This window comes from Sciurus carolinensis, chromosome 1, assembly GCF_902686445.1.
Source record: "Sciurus carolinensis chromosome 1, mSciCar1.2, whole genome shotgun sequence".
Lineage (NCBI taxonomy): Eukaryota > Metazoa > Chordata > Mammalia > Rodentia > Sciuridae > Sciurus > Sciurus carolinensis.
Window position 1 is genome coordinate 113,611,718 of NC_062213.1, and position 13,229 is coordinate 113,624,946.

The 13,229-nt window shown below is 38.2% G+C and overlaps 1 protein-coding gene across 5 annotated transcripts in view; it reads right to left on the reverse strand.

Moving 5' to 3' along the window:
• Ntng1 (netrin G1) overlaps window positions 1-13,229 on the reverse strand; it is a 319,935-nt gene that overhangs the window by 66,218 nt on the left and 240,488 nt on the right. For all 5 annotated transcript variants that reach the window (XM_047523631.1, XM_047523628.1, XM_047523630.1 and 2 more), the window contains exon 4: window positions 5,778-5,804. In XM_047523631.1, the coding sequence (XP_047379587.1) occupies window positions 5,778-5,804 (27 nt within the window). The remainder of the gene's footprint in view (window positions 1-5,777; window positions 5,805-13,229) is intronic.

Below are 13,229 nucleotides of genomic sequence, written 5' to 3' on the forward strand. Positions count from 1 at the left end.
GAAGAGGTAAGTTCTAAAGTCATGGTACAATGTGATGGGTCCTCATTAGAGATTGGGCATTGAGCTGGAATTCTGTTTGCCTTCTATCCGGATACTTTAGATGATTCATTTAGGCTTTAACTGCTTTATCTATAAAATGATGAAGTTGGATGAGTTGATCTTCATGTTTCTCAGCAACACTAACATTTATATAGATTTCTAATTCTAAGAAGTGGCACCTTGTGAGAAACGGGGTGTCATCATGATATAAAAATTTGCTGCTCAGAGGATGTTAGTGAGCCTCCACTAACCATGCTTCTTCCAGAGCCTTCTGAGGAGAAAACTGGGTGGAGATAAGATCACAGGGTCCCTTTGGGTTTATACAGTCATTGCTATTGTTCCTCAGGGAATCTTTAAAGAGCATTATTGATGCCTTGAAAGGAGTCTACAGAAAACCCTGAAGTTTTTCAGGAGAAATCCCCAGAGCCTGGAGGTAATCTTGATTTTATTCTTAGCTTGCAGTCTACTCCCAGAAGCACAGCATCATTAAACTGGAGGGGAAGATGAATTTCAAGTGATAGTGGTAGATCTATCTTTGAGATGGCACATGGAGTTTTGATTTGCTATAAGCCACTGTCTCAATATATAAACAGACATATATAAGCATGTTTCATAATTTGCATAGCTAATTTCATGAACTGCTTCATGTTCTATAATGTATCTTACACCTATACATATCTTCTCTTCCCCATTATATGGGGGATGTTTGTTAGTACAGGAGGGATGTATTTTGATGGAGGAGGGTCACAGTCTCCCATCACCTGTCCTCAGACTCCATGTGTGTAAGTTCTTTCTGTTTGCAACACAGTGAGGTATGGAAACCTGAACTTCTACTTTTCTCCAGGACTCTATGATTCCCTGAACAAAATGAGTCAATTCAAGAATTAACAGGTCTTTGTGAGCAGTGTAGTGGATTAGGAGGAACTGGAGTAGGGGGCCTATAAATCTGGAATTTTTTTTTCTAATCTCTTCCACTTGTTATAATGTTCTATGTAGCCTTTGAAGTCAGATAGCCATGCCTGGCCAATAACATTGGGCATGTTATTTGACCACTCTGAGCTTCAGATTCACTATTTGAAAACTAGAATTCTGGGAACATGTGGCTACATCTCCCTATGATTCCAAGCAAAGTGCTGTGGCTAACTTTTCTTGTGAGGTATAGTGGATAATTGGTCTCTGCATTGGTACTCCAAGAACACTTCAATGGATATTCACACACTTGAAGAAAATACTATTTTTCAGGAATTTACAACTAACATGTTCAAAGTTCCATTATAGAATGTTTTTGAAATCTTGGCAAATCTTTGTTTCAACTAGAAATGTCCTGACTCCATAAAGATACCTAGCGAAGGTAGAGATAGCAGCTCACACTTAAAAAAAAGTGGCTTGAATTTCTATAATTTGCCTGGGAAAAGGTTAATACATGAAAAAGTCATTTTGCTTAAGATGGGCAATTGTCGCCAATAACAATTGGTAAACTGCTCAGATTTTTTTTTTAAATAGGAGATTCTTCCCTGCTCCTTCATTGGATTTATTTGATTTGTTCTTCAGGATTAAGGAGGCAGCTACATCCTAATGTTCATTCAATTTTAGGATAACTACAAAGGTTTTATGAATGTGAAATGCTAGTTACACAAATATGAAATGGATCTGTGATGAGGATACTGGGTACATGATAGAACATTCCCAAAGACATTTCACCTGGGACCTCAGTTTTCCTTCTAGAACATCAGCAAACAGTTCAAAATTAATGTAGCACACCATGCAATTTGCTATATCGTTACACTAGCCCCATAATTTTTTCCCTCATTATATAAAATCTAATTAGTTAAAGGGCAATTCAAATGAAACTTTTATTTGGAGGATTTAGAAGTATTAAAGTAAAGGGGAAAAAGACAGCAAACACACACTGAAGCTCTCTGGATAGCATGAACATGATTATTAATAACCCTTGGGTGGGGAAATGATTAACCTTGTTATTTTCCTCACGATCCAAGTTTCTACAATAAATTGGCACTGCACAAAAATATTTAGATGCTGTATGGAAAATAACTTTTACAAGGTCTCCAACTGGCATCAAATGTTTTCAAGTATGAAAACATCTCTGGGCTTTCTCAACAGGCTGATGGATCCCTGCAGGTAGCACTTCCCTTGTTTAATAGTCCTGCCAATTAAATCAAATTAGAGATGAATTTTTAACTCTGTGATGAAGGCAATGCTCATTATAAGAGAAAACAGGAAAATGAGATATTTCCCTTAAGTGAACTGTTGTTTCGAATTGAATAATTTGGGGATGGCAGAGGCTGGGGAAAGGGAGTCGAATGACTTCATCAATATTCCCTGCTTTATATATCATCGTGTCAGTCATACGAAAGGAATTAAGGAAATAATCTATAAGCAGAGTCACCAAGATTTGCATCTTTTTGTGTGTTGGTATTCTAAGACATTTCTACGTATTTAAAAATTCCAAGTTCTTTCTTAATGTGATCTTTCATTTCGTGCATGGTCTACCTTTAACCTCTGACTCATCTGTCATTTGCTTTTGTAAGAAGTGATAATCACCCACACAAAGCTACTAGTTCATTAAGCCAATTCTTGATTGTCTAATTGTGCTATTTATACTATATTGTTTACATAATTAGTGGAATCATTTGCAGGACTAAGGGTCACATAATATATGGTAGAAGTCAATGATTAGTTTATCACTTTAACAAAAACACCCACAACAAGCCACTATTAATTTGGATCATTGGCATCAACAAATGTTCACTTAAATAAAATCGTGAATGTTTACTTATAAGTACACTTTATAAAAAAAAGTGAAACCTGAATGAATTGGTATCACATCAGGTAAGATAAAACAATATATTGATGATAAGGCTCACAGCGCTACAGATTATTAATTGGTCACATTATCATCAGTATTTTTTCAGTCATGGTGAAAGCACATCAAAATGACTGAGTTTTAAATCATGTACCCTTGGGATGTTTGGAAACCTATTTCTTAATAGAAAATAGCAGGTACAAATGACCTTAAGGGAAATTTGTTTCAAAAGTATTTTTAGCGGATGATCGGAAAGGATGACCACTCTGTCCATGTACACCTTTGAGTGTACATGGACAATTTGAGATCTATACTGAAACCTATTTGGATGCCAAAACCTTTAATCATTGTGTATATAGCATATGTATGTAAACTTATGGTTACATACATCAATAATTTACATCAATAATATACATCATTTATTTTCCTTGAGATACACATTGATGATCAGAGTCTCATGGGTGTTGTATTTGTTATAATGGTATCTTCCTATATAGCTTGTGGAATTATGCTCATTGATTTCTTCTTTGGGGTAGAGGGAAAAGCCCTTGGAAATACCCAAACTTAGTTAAAAATCTAAGTAGTTTCCTCTTCTCTCTCTTGACCCTGGAAAACTCCCTTGCCACACCGTCTAGAACAGGCAGTGAATTGTCTACATTCTTGCCCTTCAGAGAGAAAAGGAATTCACCAGTGCACCCGGGAAGCACCTTATAAGCCCACAAAGAAGGAATTTGCGAATGCCATTAAAGCAGCCTAGAAGATATGATCACGTTTGATGGTTTTATCATAAAATCTCTGTACCTTAAAAGCCAGGCAATAGGCAAACTAGTCGTGTGTGATGTTGGGTGACCCCTGGGAGCTCGTACATCCTCTTGTTTGGAAATCTGAGAAAACACCCATTGCATTCCAAGCTGAGAAGCCGTGGGTGTACTGAAGGCAGATACAAACTGTCACTTTGAGACAGAAGTTTTTTGTCCATAGATATTATTAGCTAAATTTTCCTAGGTTCCTGATAGTAAAGTTTAATACATTTTCCAAAGGCACAACAAAGCATCCTTTCAGGTCACCACTGATTTCAAAATAAAACAAAGGAAAACAACACTGGAATTTTCCCAATTCAGTGTGTAAAAGGTCAACATCTGCTGATGCTCAGAGATGGGGGATGTGGTGAAAGCTGCCGAATGAGATGTCAAGTGAGCAGTACAGTCAGAGGGTCCATGCAACACGCAACTGGCACTCCGAACAGAACACAACCAGAGCCAAAGAACTACTTTTCCATCCATCCATTTCTGAAACTTTTACAGGCCAGATCACAAAGGCAGCCTCAATAATTTGTCTGAGCTTGGTTCTGTTTGGTTCCCTTCTGCTCTAAAATGCATATGCAAATACAATTGTCAAGGCCTGAAAGGAGCACACTGTGGGGCACCTATGCAGTCAGCCAAATGCCCTGGGAGGTAGTTAGGCAGAAAATTTAGACTATTAAAGCTATGGGCTCTCATTTGCCAGGTTGTACACTGATACCATTTTGATTAAGTTCACAAAAAGATGCAATAGCATTAGGCTGTGAACACTAAATGGATGTGAACACTACTGCTATTTACAAAACCACTGATTTTCATGGCATTTAACATGTCTAGTACTGACAAATCAGTGTCTGGACCTATTCACAAGCTTAAGTAAAGGAGGTTGGTTTATAAATTGGAGGACCTGACTGTGCATTTATAAGAGGAGGGAAGTTGTTTCATCCAAATTATCAGAGTATTGCTTTTTTATGTTGGGTATAGCAATGCTCCAACTGCTGTTATTTACACTGTGATCACCGTGCCTGGTACAGTTCTTATGACACACATCTTTGAGGGGTGACACTACAGTGACAATTCTTTTATAGTGCATAACCGAGGATTCCTCAGTGCTTTATTTCTAATTGGTTATTCAACAGTTGTTCCCAAGTTTTAGCCATCAGAGATACAGGGTGCAATATACAGCAGTATGCCAAATTCTGCTCTGAAAGGTTATTAGACACAGAGTGAAGTTTGTTGTTGGAGTGTCATTGTTTCATGTGCAAAAAGGGAGCTACAGTCAGACTCCCATGGAAGCTGGAGCATGTTCTTTACAATGATACTGGAAAAGTGTTACATGAGGGTTGAAGAGGGATTCCTCTTCAGTTGCTTAGATTTTTACAGAAAGACTCCTTGCAAGATTTTCTGGTCCTCTGACTCCTAAATTCTGTATACATTTCACATACCCCTTCTCTATTAAACATAAACCTAGGACATAAGCCTGAAGAATATGTGGGTCACCCTTTTAGGAGGGAAATTGGACATACTGAATAATTTTTTCCTTCATTCCTCCAGAAAGACTAATGCTAAACCTGCCTCTTTCTGGTCTTCATAAAACCTCGACTTTAATGCATTAACAAAATTCCCTTCCCCTCTCCTCATGCCCTCACCCCTTTTTTTACTCTAATGAATACGCTCAAGGCATTCATTGGTATTCATTCTCTGCTTTTCTAAATTATGTTAGAAATCCATATCCAGTCATAGAAAAATAGTTCAATTTGTTTGTTGGCTACTATGTATGGGTGAATAGGATTGTTTCCATGTTTTCTAAATGAACTATGGTTTCCAAGTTGTTGTACCTCTGTACAGGTGGCCATCATTGGTCAAAAGTATTCAGGAAAGCTTTGGCACTGACATGTCCATGGGAGAGTTGTGCATAAATAACTGTTCTATGTTCTTACCACAACTGTGCAGAAAATGAACACAAAAATGCAATTCACAGGGAAAATCCTCTATTGCATCAGAAATGGACTCTGGGAAAATAGATCTGAGGAGTCAAACAACAAAGCAAAGCTAGCCTAGACTTGGTTTGGTGATTTTTTTTTTTTTTTTTTTTTTTTTTTTTTTTTACTTACTACCAATACTGGAAATACTGGGAATACCTGCAGAGAAAGAAAACAGTAAAGAAAAACTGTTAGCTATTTCTTAGTACATGACATCTTTAACTTAATATACAAATCTCAGAAACTTGACACTTGATAACATTCAGACCATTAGGTAATTAGCACAGAAAAAAAATCAAACCAATTTGCTTTCATTTTTTAGATCCCGGGCTAATCAGAGTTGGAAAATTAATGTTCAACTTCAACAGCTGGTGCAAGAAAACCTCATGGTGGCAAGTATTTTGAGCTTTCCCATAAGGTTCATGAATATTTGTTTGTGGCTCAAAACAGGTACTGAGCTAGGCTTATGTTCTGGGCACAGAGAACTAAATAGTCACTGAGTGGACCTGAGCAAATATATCCACATATGCAATAGGTCTTCTTAAATGTGTTATGATATGCATGTGCTAGCTGTTGAAAATCATTTGGCACTTTTTTGATTAATTTCAAATAACCATCATTTTTATTCCTGCTTTACTTGTCAGATATGTGGATTAAACCCTGTAATAGAAACTTAATTGAGCAGAATAATTCAAGAATACATTAGGTAGTTCATATTGATCATGGACCTCATTGATTTTTCAGCTTTCAGTTTAATTCACAAGTTGTGCTAAGGTAGTAGAGTCATTTCAGAATGTGGCCTAACTTGGGATGAATGTAGACATAAATTTAGTCTGTATCCAGGTTAAAACTTCTAACCATGCAATATATAGTGCTGCGGTCAAGAGCAGAGGTTCAATTGCCAGGCCATCTGAGTTCAAAGCATGACTCTGACCCCTAAATCTCACCAACTGTGTGACCTTGGGGCAAGTTGCTTATGCCTTCAATCAAATTGGCTTAGTCTCCTACCTCTCTGGGTTTTTGTAAGGATCATATAAATTGATAGATGGAAAGCCCTCAGATCATTGCTTCACAAGTCGTACGTGTTGTATCCATCCTTGCCGTATGCCTATTATTGCTATGGATGGTTCATCAAGCAATACTCCGATGGATATTGCTAGTTAAAAGTCAAAGACTTCCATGCTCACCAACAAATCTGGGTGGTGATGGGACTGAAAGCATGAGATGGGAATCTCGCAGACCTGGGTGACAGTCCTGCTTTAATACTGACGAATTGGGTGATTTTAGGCAAGTTCCCTAGCTTCTGTTTCCTCGCCAGAAAAGGAACCAGTAATACCAACTCCATGGGGCTGCTGTGAGGATTGAACAAGATAATCCATAAACATGTCTGACACATGGTACATAGCCAATAAATGATAGCTGTTAATGAGCTGTTCGACTTGTTCTCCACATCGCTGAAGGTGTAGTAACAGGTGTTAACTGTAAGAATCGTTATACTTCTATTATAGTACTTCTCTTTCAACAACTGCCCTCTACTTATTTTAACTAATCATTGTAGCTTGCTCAGAAATTTCTGGCTTGGTATTTTTCAAAACCAAGAGATATTTTCTTATGTCTGATCAGAAAGGGGAGAATGAGAAATAAAGGCTTGGTAGGGTTTTTTTTTATTTTTTTTTTTTTCCTGGAAGGAACAAAATATTTTCAGTTATTAGATACATTAAAAATTTCTTGATTTTAAATACTCAGAGCTTATAGTGCTTCAGCTTAATTACTGATCTCTGATAAACCAAAACTGGAAAACTAAATTTCCATTTCCATATTTTAACTCTATTCTATGAACTGAATTTCAAGTTGAATGTAATTTCTGTGAAGAATGGCTGGATTCCTGACCCTGCACTTCAGTAGACTGTCTTTGCTGCAGTGTGACATTGACTTGGGACTGAATCTTTATTTATTTATTTTTTTGAAAATTCCCTGTTGAGTTAGGTATGATAGCAGCATCATAATTTTAGAATCAATTGCAGAAGCTCCAAATTTCCCCATGATTGAACATCCTGCTCCATTGCAAGGAACTGCTTGCTTGTTGTAATCCATCAAAGAGAACGGAAGTTAAGATAGCAGAAGAGACTTTTCATGTGTTTTCAAACTTATATGGAGTCAGAAGTCCATGCATAATATCTGGTAAAGTTCTTAAGGTGTTTGGCCGGACAAAATGGAAAGAAAAACTGCAAGATTGTTCGATGCAGTACTTGCTGCAGTTGAATACTTCAGAAAGAAATGTTTCCATCCCCTCCGGGATATCAGTGCAGGAAAGTCATGTTCATTCCAAGTATATACTCCATGCTAGACAAGGCCATTCCGAGATCCTATTTTCCTCATGAAGATATTATTTCCAAGCATTGGATGCTTAAAATTCAGGCTCTTCTTCATTTTGTGATTTACAATTTTTTTGAGGTACAGCCAGATGACTCACTTTCTATTCCACTGCTGTAAAATGGGAATTGCTTAGAAAAGATTTTTTAACTGCTCATTTGAATAAAGATTTTTGAAGTTGGAAATATCTGAACACCAAAGATGTCCATTAGTATAGTTTCAGAAGCTATTTTTTTCCTAATGGTTCTTATTCTACAATGTCTAAATACCTTGTTTTGGGTTTTCTGCAGACACCTGAAGAATTTCATAAACCTCTCACATCTATTAAAAAGACTACAAGATAGCCATGAGAAATCCTTCAAACACTCTAGAATATAAGACAGGAAGACTTGGAAATGAATTGCAGCAATTCATTTCATGAAAGGTGGGTGTCTTTAGAGTCTGTGAGGAAGGAATCAATGAATTCGATTGCATCTTACAACAGTGACTGTGACCATAAGTGACAAGCAAATCAGATTATACTCAGGAAAATTGTCTAGGCACATGTTGGCGGTTTTAAACATTCCCTGTGATGTGACATCTATTATGTAAAGAATATGTTTATATTTAAAACTGAGCTCCGAAGTTATTTCTTCCCTTCCTTTTTTCATATCCCTGATGTGAGTTAGCTGCTCTCTCCTTTGTGATCTTACAGCCTCCATGATCAGTGTATCAATTTATTTGTGATTGTTTTTGGTTTTGCCTGAGAGCACCAAGGGGGCTTCACCCTAATCCTGTCCTTTCTGTGTCTCTCATATTTTCCTGGGATGATGCTGATACCTAAGAGCTTCAAATGTATATTTACACAAATTTATTACATGTTTCCATGAAGTTTTCTGTTATGATTTAGATGTGGTATCCCCAAAAAACTCACATGTGAGACAATGCAAGGAGGTTTGAAGGAGAAATAATTGGGTTGTGTGAGTCTTAACCCAATCAGTGAGTTAATCCCCTGATAAGGATTAACTGAGTGGCAACTGAAGTGGTAGGGTGTGGCTGGAGGAGTTAGGAATTGGAATGTGGCTTTGGGATATACATATTTGTATCTGGACAGTGGAGTCTCTGTCTCTGCTTCCTGATAATGTGAGTCGCTTCCCTCTGCCACATTCTATCACTATAAAGTTCTGCCTCACCTTGAACCTGAGGAATGGAGTCACCCTTCTGTGGACTAAGACCTCTGAAACCATGAGCCCTCAAATAAACTCTTACTCCCCTGTAGTTGTGCTGGTCAGGTCATTTAGTCACACCAGCAAAAAAGTTGACTAAAATAGAAATTGGTATCAAGAGTGGGGTTGTTGCTGTGACTAACTTTACCATGTGTTTCAGAAGATTTTGGAGCTTTTTTGAATTGGTGGGAGGAATTTTGAGATGCATAGTAGTGCAGTCTGGAAATGCTTTAAATTGTTTTAAGCAGAGATTAATGGCCAATTCAGGTGGGAGCTCAGAAGACCAGAATGGCAATAGGACCATAATCAGTGAAGACCCAGTTCAAGAGGGTTCAGAAAAGGAGGACTCTATTGGAATTTGGAGTAGAGGCCATTCATGTTATGTTCTGGCTGAGAAATTGTCTGAATTTTGCCCATGTTCTGAGACTTTCTGTAAGGTTGACTTTAGAAGTGATGGAACTTCTTAATCTGGCAGAAGAAATGTCTTGGCAACATAGCATTCAGGCAGTGACATGGATATTGGTGGTGGCTTTTAGCCAAATTTATTGTGAAAATCGGAGTAGAAAGTGGAGCAGAAAGATCTGGAAAAAGTGAACCTGAAAGACTGGAGTAAAACTAGGGAGAAGGAAGTTGCAGTTTTTAAAGACATTAAGGCCACTACAGAAATGCTAAAGACTTTGCCAAGAGACAATAAGAAAGATGGCTTGAGAGCATTGAAGTTGGCAAGACCACACCCATCTCAATCACAAGGGAATAAAGGTGAGAATTCTCTTGAGAAGAGACCAGTGGGATACCCTTCTAGCACAAAGGGGCCTAGGAAGTTTTTTCAATGTTCTCAGCCACTCAGACATTCAGAGGCTACTGCAAAAAGGGTCTCTGAAGGCTTGGCTATCGCTCGAGATGGCAGCAGACCTTGGCGTCAACCATGTGGTGCTGGTTCCGCAGGAATGCAGAATGCTGGAGCTGGGGGTCATGGAGGTTTCCACCAAGATTTCAAAGGAAGGTCTTGGAGCCCAGGCAAGGTGCAGCAGGATCAAATTCCCTGTGGGCTCAGCCTGAGAAGGCAATGTGTGGAGAATTGAAGAGGAAGCTGAAGCTGCAGTGGAGACCCCTGAGATTAAGAAATGCTAATAATGCAGCTCATTGTTAAGGAAAGCTGCAGGAATTGAGCAGAGACAAGTCAACAGGAAGGCCACTTGGGCTGCCACAGGGGCACAGGGGCAGAGGCTACACAAGCCCTTTGGAGAGAATATTAAAATGCCATATGCCCCAGGTGCTGGATGTTGAACTACAGAACTTGTTTGGATTTTGGCTGAATTTTGACCTTGCTTCAGTCCCTTCCCTTATTTCTATGCCCCTATTTTTGTAAATGGAAATGTTTATTCAGTACCTTTATATGTTGGATATTTGTAAATTGCTTTTAATTTTATAGGAGCTCACAATGCAAGATTGCCTTGAGCCTCAGAGAAGACTTTGGAATTGAACTTTGAGCAATTTTGGAACTATCAAGACTAAAGGGGCTCTTGAAAATGTACTAGATATATTTTGCATTGTCAGATGATTGTGAGCTTGTGCAAGAAGATTCAGAGGAGAAATGATTGGGTTGTAAGAGTCTTAACCCAATCAGTCATTTAATCCCCTGATAGGGATTAAGTGAGTGGTAACTGAAGTGGTAGGGTATGTATGGCTGGAGGAGGTGGGGATTGGGGTGTGGCTTTGGGGTGTATATATATATATATATATATATATATATATATATATATATATATATATTTGTCTCTGGTGAGTGGAGTCACTCTCTGCTCTCTGATCGCCATGATGTAAGCTGCTTCCCTCCACCATCCTTCCCGCCATGATGTTCAGCCTCACCTTGAGCTCTGAGGAATAAAGTTGGCCTTCTATGGACTAAGACCTCTGGAACCATGAGCCCTCAAATAAACTTTTTCTCCTCCACAATTGTGCTGGTCAGGTCATTTAGTCACAGCAGCAAAATAGCTGACTAAAACAATATCTATATTGTGAAAACACAATTTTTGATCATAGCATGATTCTGTTCCCTATGAAGTGTTCCACTGAAACTGAGTTCAGGCTCAATTAACATTTTTGTTGTCTTTGATCCATGATGCTCTTCTGATAGCACAAGTTATGTGGAGATTTCTTGTCAGTGCTTTGTGTTTCATGAAACTCAGAGGCTTGAGCATAAATGGATGCTCATCTAGGGAAACTGTCTAGCAGTTAATGTTTGGCTCATTTTCTTTCTATTCCTTTTCTAAGATCTTCCTTTTTAAATCCCATTTTGATACTTTATTTCTATCTGTCTTTTTTCCTAAGGCACCCTGAAAAAATGAAGATTTTTGTGGGGCTTATAAGGGCCTGCAAATTTGAGAGTTCTCCTTAAAACATAGAACTTATCATTAACATGTAAACTTGAACATGAAATTGAACTTTTTTATTTAGAAAAAATCAGGGAGGAACCTGAAGTTTAGACTTCATTAGGTTAAATTCACTTCTGAAATAACCTTAAAAATACTTAAGACAAGTAGCTGATAGGAAGGTAAAAAAGAAGAAAAGGAAGGGAAAGAACAGATAAGTTAACTCTCAAGAGTGATAAAAGTTTGAGAACCTAAAGAGATTTCAGAAATCATCTAATTCAGTCATTTTATTTTACAGAAGAGGCATAAGAAGGTGCAAGGGCCTTGTCCAAGTTGACCCTTCATATTGAACATTGGAGTATGTCATTTCTGGTCTCTGTCTGAGATAATGCTAAACTTGTACTGAGGAAAGAAAGCACAGATATTTATGAACTTTAATGGAAGCTTCTGCAATACATAGTATATTATCTTAGTGCTAATATACCTTTTAGAATAGAAATGTCACATCAGTGGACAAATACATACATGTTAAACAACTCAAAAGGCCATTATGCTACAATCTTCCAGAAGAATAAGGAGGGGCTTGCCAGGTAGGTACTTGCAGTTCTTCCCTCCTCAGCTAGTCCTTCTTACTTCCACCTTTACTTTAATGATTGTTCTAAGGGAATTCTGCTGCAATTAGGGAGATGAGAACCTAGTATAATTATATAATATGATATTTTCTTGTTCTTTTTCATTTTAAAAATTTTACTACCCTTCCCCCACCAAGCAATAGCTGAAGGGTGGGTGTCTATTAGTATATTTTCAGGTGCCATTTTTTCCCAGTGGTTCTTATTTTATATTGTCCAAATACAGAAGTCAACATGATGGAGATCTCAAAAATAAATACCCTGATCTGCAGAAGCAGATTAATGCAGTGCTAAAAGCTATAACTCCTTTTGAGAATCTATGGAAGGTTCAGCAGCTTTTCATCAAGAAGGAAGCAGAAGGGATAAGGATTCAGCATGCTTCAAGCCAAAAGAAAAAATTATTACTGTTGTGATAGATGGTTTAAAACAACCCATCAAACAGGTGACTAGATCTCACAGCCAGACTGCAGCCATCGGGAGTCCTAACTCCAAAAAGGTCAGTTGAAGAAGAAGGTAATGAGTAAGAAAACATTCTGCAGACTCATTTATTTTCCAGAGGAATCCAATGTCCTTCCAGCTGAGTCTCCCATGCAAACCGCTGTTGATGGGAAGTGTGCTGATTGTCTCCCAGGAATTTGCAAGTGAGGGAAATAAGATTGCTTCACAAAAGTATGCTGTGAAATCATCATCTAAATGACCCACGCATGGAGAGCTAACGTAACCCTATGACCATAAGAGGGCTCTGAGACCTGATAACACATGGCAGACTTGAAAGAGGTGACATTAACCTGACTTACTGTATTAACATACCTGGAGAACAGAAGAATGAGCTCATCAGAAAGTGGGAGCCTAGAAAAAGGAGCAACCTGAGACTTATGGTGGCAGTACTGTCCTAGCACTGTTTCAGGAAGAGGGAGTGGTAATCAGTAATCCTGCAGACCCTAGGAGTTGTATTGACATTAGGAAGGCTGACTCCCTGGTAGGGAGGATGTGTCAGGGTGTTTC